We start from the raw sequence: 15,374 nt of genomic DNA on the forward strand, positions 1-15,374 counted from the left end.
GCGGAAAAGCCTACCTGAACTCCTTGGGCAAGATAGACCATGTAAACCGAAAGAGTCTACCTCCTTTCCACACGGGCGTCTGTGTTCAGAACACAGAAGTGTTCCCAGTCGGAGACCAATCTATATGCGAAAACATTTATTATCTAAAAGTGTCCCAAGATTTTTAGAGGGTAATGAATTCAACCAGTGACTAGACTCTTTAGAAGATAACGCTAGAAGCCGGACACGGTTTTGAGCACTAATTAAATTTTGTGTCAAACTTCGTAGTGTAGCGTGAACCAATGAAGAATCCCAAAGTTTTTGTTTTGTAACTTCCTTAGGGATATCATCATTAGGGCACTTCACCTTCCAGGTCTCTATCGCCTCAGTAACATTCATGATTTTTACAGATTTTGATTTTAAAATTTCTGAACAAAGGTCTGAAATGCTATGTACAGAAGAGAGAAAGGCCGGGAGGGCAACACTTGATATTTTTCTCACGCCGATGCCACCAAAAGGAATGGGAAGTGTAGCTTGAGTCCAAGAATATTCATCAAGAGATAAATTTAGAATTTTTTCTAAAGCTTTTTTAAGGGTGGCATCGATTTGATTGGTAAGACTAGGATATTTCCAGATTGGGCTCGCACGTAGAATGTACATTAATTTTGGAACAAAAAGGCAATGTTTTAAGATTGTATAATATGAGAATAATATGAGAATATGAGAATTTAAAATGCCCAGTCTGTCAAAATTGTCCGAAATTTTTTTAATGTTTTCGTTAAGAATAGGCTCTATGCCCTCATCAAATAGTGGTGCACCAAGGAGGCAAAGTGTACCTTTATGAAGAATTTTTATGTTAGGTGCAATTTTATTAATTTTATCTATTGCCAAACTAATATTTTTGTGAGTTAAATTGTCCGTACAAATCCATAGTCAATATCATAGATTAATCAAGCTCTCGGCCAATGACAGCGCGCCAATTTGCTGTCAAATTTTGTTTGTCTGATATTTCTCCTCTTAGGAATAGAATATACATAGTAATCTCTCTTCTATAGTATTTATGAAATGCATACTCCCATGTCTGTATATTTGATAGCCTCTGTTATACGATAACTTTCTCATTGAGTAACATGATATAAGACGTATGCACTTGGAAACATACATAATATTTATTATTTACGCCTTGTCACGCCTTGACCATGCTCCGTGAACAGGGTTTCTTTTAAGCAGACACTACATGAGTATTCCCTTAAAATATACTTTATTCAGTGTTTATAATTCATCTCGTGCTCGGCGGTTAAGGAAAACATCGTGAGGAAACCTGCATGTGTCTAATTCCATCGAAATTCTGCCACATGTGCATTCCACCAACTCGCGTTGGAACAGCGTGTTGGAATACGTTCCAAACCCTCTCCTTAACGGGAGAGGAGGCCTTAACCCTGCATTGGGAAATTTACAGACTATTATTTACTTTACTTTATTAAAGTATGCTGTTACAAGCATTTAACAACTATATTAAGTGAAGCTACCGGCAAGGAACTCAGTACTTAGTCTTTTTCAACATTATATATGTCGGAGACGGTCATGAATTCCTTAGCGTAACGAAGCGCGGCACGAATCCCGCGAGGCGGCAGCACTATCGTTACGTCACGACGCGACTAACTCCGCGCTACGACGGAGCCTACCCGGTGGAGGCGCTCAGAGACGACTCACTTACGATTCCGCTCTCGTGAAGATCAGTACCTCCATCCTAGGAACTGTCATTCGCTTCGTTGCCAAGTGTGATACAGTGTGATACTGAATTAGTGTATTAAGTACTTTAAACGTAGAATAAACGTGTTACTGTATTCGCAGTTTCCTCTTTGCTCGATCACCCTAGTAATACGCCCCTACGATGTCTGTCGATCGTACGTACATATATATATATATATATATATATATATATATATATATATATATATATATATATGTAGTTATGTTAGTTAAACACAATTATATATGTATGTAATATATCCTGCCCGGAAGGCAATCGGTATTAATTTCACGCTTTTTTATCGTCTGTATAATATTCTATTGAATAATATGCCTTCTTTATCAAAGTTTTTTTTACCAATGATTTGATTTGATTATTTGGTTAAATTAACAATCGAGTTAACATTTTAAATTTAATATGTAAACCTATTATTAGTTATGTTTTAAATTCATTTATACTTCTGATTACAACAATAAATACGTCATAGTGAAATTTTAGACGATGTTTAAAAAATCAAGTGTTGCCATAGACAAATACCAAAACATTAAACATTAACAAAAATCATTTTCTAAATATACTAGCGACCCGCCCCGTCGCACACATGCAATTTAATAATTATAAATAAAAATATAAGATACAATAATATCACATACATCTTATATCACAATACGAATAAGATTTTATGAACTGGATAACTAGTTTCCAAAATTCTACATACAAGCAAATATTTCCTCCTTGTAATAGTTAAATACTTGTGAATACGTACATCGGTGAAATCGCTCGTTACAACACATAATGATTGATTTAAATGGAACTCATGAATGATTTTACATATCTAATCGTCGTTCTAATTATTATCTATGCCCTTCCAATTGGAGGAATAAATAAAAAACAAACCATAGATTTATATATACCATGCGATTTAGACGTTTTTCAGGAGTTTTTCTACATCGTCTCGGCAGGGAATCGAGCCCGGAACCTCGGAGTATCGTGCCCTTGGAAACTGGTGTACATACTACTCGACCAATGAGACCGTCATCATATCCATCAGCCCATTTCCGTCCACTGCTGGACATAGGCCTCTTCAATTGCAGGCCACTGAGATCCTTCTTGGGCTACTCGCATCCAGCTCCTGCCAGCCGTCTTGCGTAAGTCGTCACTCCACCGTGCCTGGGGACGTCCTACGCTACGTTTGCCGAGACGCGGTCTCCACTCTAGAACACAAATATAGAGAACCAAAGTCATCGACATAGCCCACCGGATTAGTAAGCAGAAGTGGCAGTGGGCTGGACATATTTGTCGCAGAACCGATAACCGTTGGGGAAAACGTGTTCTAGAGTGGATACCGCGTCTCGGCTGTCATCATATTAGGCAAAAATATTTTTTCTAACCGCGGGAAGTTTCAGATTTTTACTTATAAGATATTGAGAAGTTCAAGTAACAAACGCAAATACTATTTGACCACGCAGTTCATCGTCGTCATTGTACTTATCTTACAGAACCAATCAACATAGCTTGTTAGAACAGCCAACCAGAAATGTGCCAACTGATTGAGAATGGAAATCACCACCCAGGCAAGCACTACTATATATATATATGTGCTTAATTTGTGTTTAGAATTCATCTCGAGCTCGGCGGTGAAGGAAAACATCGTGAGGAAACCGGCATGTGTTTAATTTCATCGAAATTCTGCCACATGTGCATTCCACCAACTCGCATTGGAACAGCGTGGTGGAATATGTTCCACACCCTCTCCTTAATGGAAGAGGAGGCCTTATCCCAGTAGTTGGAAATTCACAGGCTGTTACAATCACCGCCCATAGACATTGGTGCTGTGATTAACCATCCTTCAAATCGCCATCACCAACCATTCTTGGGAGCTGAGTCTCTTGTGCCTGTACACTGGCTCACTCACCATTCAAAACCGAACATAACTTTATTAAAAATTGATATTTGTCACTAGAGTAAGACTAGGGCATCTACAAAATTTATTTTGCTTTTAAAATAAATAAGGACACATTAATTTTGGAAATGATTTTATTCAACAGTACAAAGTATTAAAAAAATATAATTGTATAGTATTAATAAATAGATAATAAATTTTATTCAAATGTCGGTTGCGTTCAAATTTCGACTAGCGTTGTGTAACTTCTCTTGAATATTTCCTGTAATTAAAAACAAACCATTATTTAGTATGATAACATTGTATACAATAAATATTGTCTATGAATAATTATAACTAGTGTATCGTCCATAAAATTTCACGTTTATCCAACAGATTTTTAGGAATTAAGAAGCCTTGAATTATTGCGTTTAATTAATATTTGTCAAAAATGCAACACCATAAATTTTATTCAAATATAAGTATTAATTGAAGTATTTTTTCTTCTTCTGTTTTATAAATTGAACACTGAATATTTGTCAATATTTAAACAATAATTAGTATCGGTTCAAATTGAAAATGCGAGACGGAAAACGATATTATTACAATATATTTTGCTTACTCAAAAATTCATTAAAAAACAAACAAAAAACATTATGAAACTTGGAGCTCTTCAAAATACGACCATTACCATAACCGATTTTTATGCAACTATTGTCCCATAATCACTGATATAAAACAGGCTTACGCTATTAATGTATAAGATTATTATTAAAAAAAAAAAAACATCTTTAATAAACATTGTTAATAATTAAGGTAACTTCCTTTTGTAAATATAATAATTGGTAAAATGTTAACGAGATTATTCTTATTTTATTTAATATTATGAGACAACATCACATACATTACTCTGATTCCAATGTAATTAGCTGGAGCACTTGTGTTATGGAAAGTCAGAAGTAACGACGGCACCACAAACACCCAGACCCAAGAAAACATAGAAAACTAATGAATAACATACATTGATTCGGCCGGGAATCGAACCCGGGACCTCAGAATTTCGTACCCATGAAAACCGGTGTACACACCACTCGACCACGGAGGTCGTCAGAATTTTTAATTTTGGACATATCCCAAAAAACTTAACACTTTATGTCCAAGGGGAGAGGGGCGGGTAGAACCCGGTTCGGAAACTAGTGTAGGTACTGCTTCTGGGTTTTTCTTGAGAGAAAGAACACTACAGATAACCTACGTACAGCAATCGTAACATTAGATCGACTCAAACCAGCCTACATTTATAATGCAAATCCATCAGAAGAGCTGCCCCGTCGACCAGATACGACATCCGAATACACTACAAGATCTGGAAGAAAAATCAAACCTAAGTTGCGATTTTCTTGAAGGGGAGTGATGTAGGAACTACATTTCAATATTCCGATCCGACCAGCAAGAAGTGTTCTTTCTCTCAAGAAAAACCCAGAAGTAGTACCTAGAGCAAATTAGCTAGGGACCAGTACCCCTAAACTAGTATAACAAACAACTTACTCAAATCGTCACCGATGGGGCATTTCTTGAGGTGTTGCGTGATGATCAGCTTGAGGACCGCCTTCTCGGCGCTCAGCTTTTGATTGATTTCCCGCAGCTGTCTGTTCTCCTCACTCTGTTTTTGCATCGCTTCTTTTAACTTTTGCCTGATCAATACAACACACAAGACTTAGTGTTACTGAGTAAATGCTCTACTGAGATAAGGCCTCATATCCTGATTACAGGAGTAACCTAACTGGGATAATTTTGACATTAATTTGGCACGTAATCATGGTAAAGAGCTGAGACGGCCCAGTGTTTAGAACGCGTGCATATTAACCGATGATTGCGGGTTCAAACCCAGGCAAGCAACACTATATATATGTGCTTAATTTGTGTTTATAATTCATCTCGTGCTCGGCGGTGAAGGAAAACCGCATGTATCTAATTTCATCGAAAATCTGCCACATGTGCATTCCATCAACCCGCATTGGAACTGCGTGGTGGAATATGTACCAAGAATAGGCTATAGATACATATGACAGATCTTAATATGACAAATGCAGATTTACTTCCAACCTTTGTTCCTTTCTTTGACAAATAAGCCAAATGGAATCATCAAGTATGTCCTTCACAGAACCTTTGGTAAACTTTACTTCGACTATTAAAAATTCATTGATAAATTTGATGTAAATAATATTTTTATTGTTTCAATCGCCATTAATACTAGACTTAAAAACTATCAATATAAACATAATATATGTATGTATTAACTCACCTGTATCTTCTGGAAGCTGCGCTTCGACTCTCCAGAAGCTGCCTGGCGTTCCTCTTAACGAGATCTGATTTGTCCCAGTCATCAAATTTTGAATCCGATTTCGTTTTATCGTCAACACTCTTAACTTCATCATTGTTTATTTTTCGCTTCACAGATTTATAATTGGTTTTAACAGTCGACGGCAGAGGTACTATAGGTATCTTCTGCAGCGGACTGGCTATTATAGGTAGCGGGGAGTTTAGTACCGTCACTGGTATCAGCGTGCCCGCTGTTATCGGTATTATATTCTGTACGATTGCACCCGGTATTGCTTGTTTCGCCTTGTTCTTACTAGATTTATTTCTGATGACTTTCTTCAATATTTCCTTCGTATTTTGCACCGTTGTTTCGTTTTCATCAATATCTTTTCTTCTGTCCTTATCAGTTTCGCTATTCGGTTGTTCAACTATAACGTAATCTTTCTTTTCTTTTATATTTTCAGATTTTATCGCATCGCTTTGATGTGTTTTCGTTTTAACTGCATCGCTGTCACGACAGACATCTGACGTCAGACTGTCGACGACAAAATCTAGCGACTTCTGACTCATTATCGGCGGTAGTTTGTTATTCTTCATCAGCGTCGCATCCTTTGCCGTTGTATCTTTTGTAACCGAATCTGTGTATATAACCGTAGGTGCTTTATTTGCGTCTATGTTGACTAAGCTGTATTTCCTTATTTCGACGTTACTGTGTATGTTTATCACGTTGTTCGTGTAGGAGACTGACGTTTCGTTGAGTCCGTCCTTGCTCTTGGCTTGCTCCTCGTGGGTGGTTGAGACGTCGTCTGACGTCTTCAGCCTATCTATCGCGTCTTTACCGACGACTCTGCTTATCGTTGTAACTTCGTTTGTTAGTTTCGATATGGTTGTCGTTTCATATTCCTTGACGGCGCCGGATTCGTCACTCGATGATCTATATATGTGTTACAATTATTTGAATAATATTTTATTCTCAATTTTTAATTTTTCGAATCGATTAACTAAATACATAGAACACATTCTGTGATAATTGCAAATTCAATGTAGGATGAACTAATCAAATCAAATCAAAACAAACTTTATTCATGTAGGCTTTTACAAGCACTTTTGAATCGTTATTTTACAATTAAGTGAAGCTACCACCGGTTCGGAAAGTAGACTCTACCGAGAAGAATCGGCAAGAACTCAGTAGTTACTCCTTTTTAACATTTAAAAAATACAAAGTCATGTTATTTAAATTAATATATCCTGGAAGTCAATAGGTATTAAGTCCACGCTTTTTTATTATCTATAAAATCTTGTATCGAATAATCTGCTTTTTCTACCAAAGTATTTTTTACAAACGATTTGAATTCCAGAAACGGAACGTTAACAATGTCTGCGTAATTTTATTATTGTTAGAAAAGAGTAACTACTGAGTTACTTGCCAGTTCTTCTTGGTAGAGCTTTAAATTTAATTGAATCATATAAAATGACGATTAAGAGTTCTAGCAAGAGCCTACTGCTACTTGAATAAAGTATGATTTTATTTGATTCGGAGATAAATCTTGAGTTCTTACAGTATACTAGTATTTCTTTTTTATAAAGAAGGTTAATCTTAAACTTTGTTAAATATTCTCATAATTGAACCCATTTACTTGATGGAAGGGCTTTGTGCTAGCCCGTCTGGGTAGGTACCACCCGCTCATCAGTTATTCTTCCGCCAAATAACAGTACTCAGTATTGTTGTGTTCCGGTTTGAAGGATGAGTGGGCCAGTGTAACTACAGGCACAAGGGACATAACATCTTAGTTCCCAAGGTTGGTGGCACATTGACGATGTAAAGAACAGTTAATATTTCTTACAGCGTCATTGTCTATGGGTGATGGTGGCCACTTACCATCAGGTGGCCCATATGCTCGTCCAAAAACACAGCCACAAAAATACATATTAGGATTTATAAGATAATGATCTAATACCTGCTAATTGTGATGTTGCGTTGGTTGTTAGCGGTGTACAGCGTACAGTCGCCGGGCTCCAGGGGGAAGAGGAGGTGCGGGGTGTGTAGAGCATCCTCTGTTGACGATCCAGCCTCCAGAGACAGTATGCCGTGTCTGGAAGATCATCGAGTCTCATATATACATATATACGTTAAGGTCTTTCACGCTTCTTCTTGATTGTCAATTAGGCTTAATTATTAATTTCGACTATCTTTTATATATTCTCTATTATGATATTGATATTTTGGAAAAGTATGTCATTCGGACAAATGTAATATACTCACTAGAGAAATTCAACTTTAAATATTCTATGTATGCTATGGCAAAAAATTAAACTAGTTGGTTTGAAATTTATTTTAAAGATAAAAAAAGAGTAATAGCCTGTAAATTTCCCACTGCTGGGATAAGGCCTCCTCTTTCATTAACACCACGCTGTTCCAATGCGGGTTGGTGGAATGCACATGTGGCAGAATTTCGATGGAATTAGACACATCCCGATTTCCTCACGATGTATTCCTTCACCGCCGAGCTCGAGATGAATTATAAACACAAATTAAACACACATATATATAGTCGTGCTTGCTTGGGTTTGAACCCGAACTCATCGATTAAGATTCACGCGCTCTAACCACTGGGCCATCTCAGCTCTTTTTAAAGATAATATATAGCAAATGACATTATGATAAAAATGTCGACTAAGTTTATTATCATTTCCCATATCCTCAGATGAAGTGCCTACGAAACCTATGAAAAGACAACAGAGAGCCTGTCAAAAGAAATATTGTACGGCATATGTCACACACCAAGACCTATCAATTAAGTACAGGAGTAAGAAAAGGTTCGTCACCTTAAGATCTATTTTCGCGTGCTCAGTACGAGCGATAATCTGCTTTACCGATCGAGAGTGACATATTGCGTCGCAATGATTCGATGTTCAGATTCAAAAGGTACTAAGAGTTTCAGACTTGATAAAGGAATTAATTTCAAAACTGACTAAGGTTTTCTTTCTGTGACTGTCATCATTTCAGAATTGCTCAGATGAGCTGCTAAATTGACACAGGTGGAGATCTGTCAAACGGTATTAAATTCTTTAAATGTCAAACAGATTCAAACTCAAATTGCTTTATTCAATATAGAAGTATTAATTACACTTTCTCATTGATGGTCAATTGAAACACTACCACCGGTTCGGAAAAGAAAATACCCTGACCTGAGAAGAACCGGCGAAAGAAACTCTGCGAGTTTTTTTTTTGTCTCATATATTATATGAACAATTTAAATTAAATGAAATAGCCAGGGGGCGATCGTTTCATTCCCAAGGTGTGCTATCGATCATAAACTCATTAATTGTTTACTAACCTTTTGCACACAAGCGTTCCTTAAATATTTTTTTTTGATTTGGCAACAGAGGCATTTTGAACGCTTTCCCTTTTCCTCTTTGTAAACAAGTATAACACCCATAAGTAATGTACATAAGCCCTAAAAAGGGGCGTCGCCCTACGTCACGGTGACGTTATGGCGTCATTTGTGAGCGGAGTCTAATTGCATTTCTTTTGAAAGAGTCTCATCTATTATCATGATTGACATCAGGCGAGGTGCACGTGTTTAACTGACATTGATTTATAACTTAACACCTAATTATTTATTTATAAAATATATTCTTAGTGAAATGTTCATGAGACATAAAAATATTTAAATAATGAAAATAAAAAAAACACACTCTTTTCATTAGATAATCTCAGGTAATAGAAATGCCTTACAAAACCGATGGTAAACTTTATAATTATAATCACTTACTGCCTGCAAAAAAAACCGTTCTACCGCCAAACGGCAATATTTAGTAGCATTGTCACAGGCACAAATGACATAGTTAACATCTTAGTTTCCAATGCAAGGTAGAACATTTGCGATGTAAGGATTGTTATTCTTGGCTATGTAGTGGTGACCACTTAACATAAGATGGCAGACGTCTTATCAATAAATAAATTAAACAAATAGCACAAACTTAGTCTCCATAGCTCTCTTGAAGCCTTCGTCGAAGGGGTTGACATTCTGAAGATCTTGGAACAGGCCGACCTCTTCGCAGTTCCGTATGAAGCGAGTCGGTGTCGGTGTTTGATCAGCTGCGAACAAGAAACAGGATTCATAATCCATCTAAAGTAATAGAAGACGAGCCGAGCCCAGTGATTAAAACGCGTGCATCTTAACCGATGATTGTGGGTTCAAACCCAGACAAGCACCACTTAATATTCATGTACTTAATTTGTGTTTATAATTCATCTCGTGCTCGGCGGTGAAGGAAAACAACATGAGGAAACCTGCATGTGCCTGATTTCATAAAAATTCTGCCACATGTGTATTCCACTGACCCGCATTGGAACAGCGTGGTGGAATATGTTTCGAACCTTCTCAAAGGGTGAGGCCTTAGCCCAGCAGTGAGAAATTTACAGGCTGGCCTGGCAACCCGAAATCATTTAATTTTTAGATTTTAGATATAGATTAAGATGTACCTGATCTAACTACTGGGCCATCTCAGCTCTTAATTTTTCTGGGACCTGAACCTAGTCTCCTAAGGTATATCCAGCACTGATAATTGTACTAAATGTCAATTTCTATAGGACGTCTGACATAGTCAATAGTCTACGATATACTACAATATATATAATATGTCTATAGAATATTCCAATGGGAAGAGGAGAAAAGATAAATAAACAACTTTGACCTTGAAATAACATGTCATTTGAGCTACACCAGTGAGGGGAAAATGATTGAGTGACTGGATAACAAATGCTAAGGAACAATATATATATATTTTTGCTTTTAAAGTAATTGTGTTATTTTTTTAAATATTTTTTTATATACATTGCAGATACTGTACATATTGAAATATTTAGCAAGCTGCATTTTTAGTCTTAAATAAAAATTAGTTCGTTAGGTTTGATTTAGATCGTCGTTATTCTCAAATAACCTTATTAACTTATGAATTGGTAGTTATTTTCAGTATAGAAACACATTCATAATTTTTATAAATAATAATATATATAAAATAATAATATTTTTAACCGACATTAGGTAAAGTCATAAAAACACACTCATAATTTTTATAAATAATAAAAAATATAACATTAGCTAAATTTTTTCACTTTCTCACAACTATTATATATTATACTATATTTTTTATCTGTATAAATTTATACATTCTTCATCCAACTAGCGAACATCCTTACATGAGGCTGCCATTTTAAATGTTCATTCATCGAAAAATGGCTATTTCAATGTCGGCAAATATGTTTTCGTTACTTTAGACATAAAATTAAAGTGCATTTACGAAGTAAGGTGAAATAATTTTGTATTATAAATGAAGATGTATTAATAAAGAACTGTTTTTAGTAAATCATACAAAGGACTTATCCAAAAAAAAACACTTGTTATATTGAAAATTATGGTGTTTTTTGGTAGTTTCCTTTTGTCATTGGAATGGAGTGTACAATATATAATATTTGTATATTTAATATTATTGTTTAGGACATAAACTCCTAGTTTCCAAGGTGGCCACCACCAGCAAAATTAAAAGTGTGTTAATATTTATCTAGCTGAGATGGCCCAGTGGTTAGAACGTGTGCATCTTAACCGATGATTGCGGGTTCAAACCCAGGCAATCACCACTATATTTATGTGCTTAATTTGTGTTTATAATTCATCTCGTGCTCGGCGGTGAAGGAAAACATCGTGAGGAAACCTGCATGTGTCTAATTTCATCGAAATTCTGCCACATGTGCATTCCACCAACCCGCATTGGAACAGCGTGTTGGAATATGTTCCACACCCTCTCCTTGATGGAAGAGGAGGCCTAATCCCAGCAGTGGGAAATTTACAGGCTGTTACTTTACTTTTACTTTTAATATTTACCGGCAGTGGTGACCACTTACCATGGCTCATAAGTCGGACTGTCAACCAATAAGACAGCAAACTCACTTGAGTGTAATTAATTAATGTTATATATGTTTAGTATATATTATATACCTACGAAAGCTGCCTTCTGTTCCATGCCCAACTGAAGTACCATGTCGTGTTTTTTTGTATGAACATGTAAATGGTCTTCATTCGTGAATGTCATCCCACAGTCGGGGAGTGTACAAGCGAACGGTTTCTGTGGCTCCATTTTATTTATCCACTATTTTAAATTAGTAATGATAAAATATTTTTCAATTATTTCGAGGCGGTTATTTATTATTCCGCTCATGTTTTACTATATAAACAGCATTTCTTCAATTTGTCTCGCATCATTCATTCTAAATATCTTTATATAATTATAAGTAAGTAGGATTATCCTTATTGTTACTGTTGTAACATCTTATCGGAAATTAAATCTTTGAAATAGTCCATTTATACACACAAACATCGTACACTCAACACAAATGTCCAAAATAATATTTAACTTTTATTATTACATAATCCTCATATAAATATTGTTTTTAATATTTATTATAATTAACGCAAATAATTGCATTTAGATTCAAATTGTCGAAGTAATTCGAAGTATTGACTTGCTTATTATGTCAGAGCTGTCAATGTATTTTGACATTTAATGTACCAAATGTTTATATGCGTTCAATTTTAAAATTCATAAAGTAAAGTGTTAAAGGACTGAGTAAAAAAGTATGTAGATAATTAAATAAGACAATGCTTTTTATTAAAATAAACAAGAATAAATTTACAAACAATAAAAAATTGCATTAATATGACTTACACGTATTTAAATAATTGATTCTACAAAAAAGTAAAAAAAATAAAAATCGGTCCGTTTTAAGACATGTTTATCTGTAATTTAGAGTTAGAAATGCTTTTGACGGTGTTGGGAAAATAAGACGTATATCTTTCAGGGGAATAACCGTTTAGTTTTACTTGATGGGGTTGGTAAGAGCGACCGTCTTTGACAGATTCTCTGTTAAATAAAGGATATATAGTTGATCTCTTTTTCCTTGGCGCGTCTTGTATCTGCTGGGTCGGGTACGGATCGACGAATCTGCGTCCACTAATATCGTTGCCATCCACTGTCGGGAATATCGTTGGCTGGATTAATGAAATATATGCATTAGGGGTTTATAAATGCTCGAGATCGTTACTGCTAGTTATTTAAGCCCTTATCTTTTTTAACTTTCATTAGTTTTTATTTTTATGAAACTCGAATACTGATTATTAAGTTAATAACATATACATGAAGCACAATAAGCTACAATAAGCTACATGAGCAAAAAAATATTGGATATAGCCTTATATACTTGTCTGATAAATAGAAATTTATCAATTGGAATATGATCCAAATGATATTTAATGTAGATTTTTTACAACGGTAAGCAGTCGAGTCACTAACGTATCGATAAATTAATTAAGTTTAATAAAATTAGTATACCTAAATGATAATAGGATAATCTCGTATTTGTCCCAAATTTCCAGCTTATTTGAAGCTTCTCTGATGTTAAGCTACTGATTCAATGGCATTAAAATCAATCAACGATTATTAGTGTCTCACTTGGCTTGCCGGCACCTCTGCTGTTGAAAATGCCGGGAGCAGACTGCGCCTGTGGCTCCCCGTTGACGGTGTTCTGTTGTATGTTGGGCATGCCAACTACAGCTGGGTTGGGTTCATTCTGTTGTCCTTTCCAAGGTCTGAACAAAAACATTCAAACTTTTTCATAATTCATAACAAAAGGTAATATTTCAATTTAAATACGATTTTCCAAATGCCGATATAATATAACAATTATTTAATTCATATATTTAAACATTATTTGGTTCACAAATTTCTTACGTATTAGATTGTGACCATTTTATAATTAAAAAAAGCTTACTTATCCGGGAACAGTTCTCCAGGTTGTCCTCTAGTTTGAACAATCCGTTCGCCATTAGCTTCCACGACGCATCTCAATCGAGCACAGCACGTCGGAAACTCTTTAAAACAAATCAAACCGTAAAAAAATACCTGTCTTAGTTTTCTCAGAGGTTTCATCCCGTGAATACATACCAACATTCTCATCTTCGATATATTCGTGACACTCCAAAGCATTCTCCGGTATTTTTGGCTTACGGCAACTGAATAACATAAATGAAACTCAAGAAAAATACTTATCTTACCACTAATAATACAATTTTAAGTGCCGAGTACAGCTTTAGATGCCGTATTCCAATGGTTATGTCGCAGGACATTGTTAGGTTATTTATTACAGAAATATTTAACTCATATTGCGTTCGTACCAATGGTCCTTTTTTTACGAATAATGACTTTTTAATTGCTATGACAAGATTGTATACAACAATCCCCAGTAATGGAAAAAAGAACACTCACTTTCCCCTCTGTAAGGGAGGAGTTCGAAACAAACTTTTTTTTTTATTTACCCGACAGCAGCTATGAAGTATTTCCCATCACGTATTTCACATCTATAACGGTGACATGTGTAGTGATCCGACCATTCCTGCCATGGCTGATAGCCTTTTCTCGAGTATTTATCGACGCATGCTTGATCTATAAAAAATATAGCTACTATAAGAACTGAGCTTTAAATATTATAGCAAACAAGCGTGTGAACTAATAAACTAGGTATAATTCTTTATTCCACTCTCAAAATCTGGAGAGACAGCTATTTTTATAACGAGAGAGATTGTACGTTTTGGAATAACGATTTCTCGTGCATTTTCAACTACATATCACAGTAGCTTCCAACATTCAAACCCCCGGGTACAGCAGAATATTTATTTGGTAGAAACACTCAACAATAAATTTGATCACTGATTGACGGTAGTTTAAAATATGTAATTTAGAAACAGATAATCCGGTCTACATAAATTAATAAATCAAACACTTAAAATGTCGGTATTTTAAGTAAAAATAAAGAAAAAATAATACTCACAACTAACATCCTCTGCAAAAGTCAAAGTTAAAGCGATGTAAAATGGAAATAAAATAAAATAACGCTGCATTGTATTACTATTGCTGGTCTGCAAAAAATATGTACGCTTCAATACACTAACACAAGTAAAATCTCTTTAAAACTGAAAATATATAACATTTTCCGCCTAGAAATACACTTTGGGAAAGCTAATTATTTTGAAAACATTGAACCGAACGGTTTTGGTAAAAAAGATAATATTTTGTGAACCTCGTAGTGTTCTTTGATTTTGTTGAAAAACATTTACTCGATCTTTATAAACAAACGTTACCAATTTCTTTTTTAATATTTTTTTTTTATTAGAGTAAATTTAAAATAAGTGTAAAATTCTTTTCACTTTTAATTTAAAAAAAAATAAGTTTATTCATTTATTCATTGCAGTCTTACAGTAAAGATTATGTATTTGTGCCTTGGGCTTTTTAAAAGAACGCCCGCTAAACTGAAAATCTTTGGAATAAGTGATAAACTGAATATTGCATACAGTTGCTTTGTTTTCAAATGAAATTTCTTAGAAT

At 35.1% G+C, this 15,374-nt stretch overlaps 2 protein-coding genes across 3 annotated transcripts; both read right to left on the reverse strand.

Annotated features, from left to right (window-relative positions):
• Positions 1 to 3,755: 3,755 nt before the first annotated feature.
• Positions 3,756 to 12,471, reverse strand: LOC124541190. 2 transcript variants are annotated; one of them, XM_047119057.1, is made up of 6 exons: positions 11,936 to 12,471; positions 9,918 to 10,035; positions 7,892 to 8,026; positions 5,917 to 6,867; positions 5,160 to 5,305; positions 3,756 to 3,897 (listed from the first exon to the last, which is right to left on the reverse strand). In XM_047119057.1, the coding sequence occupies exons 1-6, from the start codon at positions 12,072 to 12,074 to the stop codon at positions 3,839 to 3,841; spliced, it is 1,548 nt and encodes a 515-aa protein (XP_046975013.1). In that variant the 5' UTR covers positions 12,075 to 12,471; the 3' UTR covers positions 3,756 to 3,838. The 2 variants fall into 2 exon arrangements, with proteins under 2 accessions (XP_046975013.1, XP_046975014.1); XM_047119058.1 differs by having other exon boundaries at positions 11,940 to 12,077.
• Positions 12,472 to 12,589: 118 nt separating this feature from the next.
• LOC124541234 lies at positions 12,590 to 14,948 on the reverse strand. The gene is made up of 6 exons (XM_047119114.1): positions 14,821 to 14,948; positions 14,309 to 14,435; positions 13,938 to 14,005; positions 13,765 to 13,864; positions 13,446 to 13,582; positions 12,590 to 12,966 (listed from the first exon to the last, which is right to left on the reverse strand). Exons 1-6 carry the CDS (start codon positions 14,888 to 14,890, stop codon positions 12,719 to 12,721), a joined length of 750 nt encoding a protein of 249 aa, XP_046975070.1. The 5' UTR covers positions 14,891 to 14,948; the 3' UTR covers positions 12,590 to 12,718.
• Positions 14,949 to 15,374: the final 426 nt, after the last annotated feature.

This window comes from Vanessa cardui, chromosome 27 (genome assembly GCF_905220365.1).
Source record: "Vanessa cardui chromosome 27, ilVanCard2.1, whole genome shotgun sequence".
Taxonomy (NCBI): domain Eukaryota; kingdom Metazoa; phylum Arthropoda; class Insecta; order Lepidoptera; family Nymphalidae; genus Vanessa; species Vanessa cardui.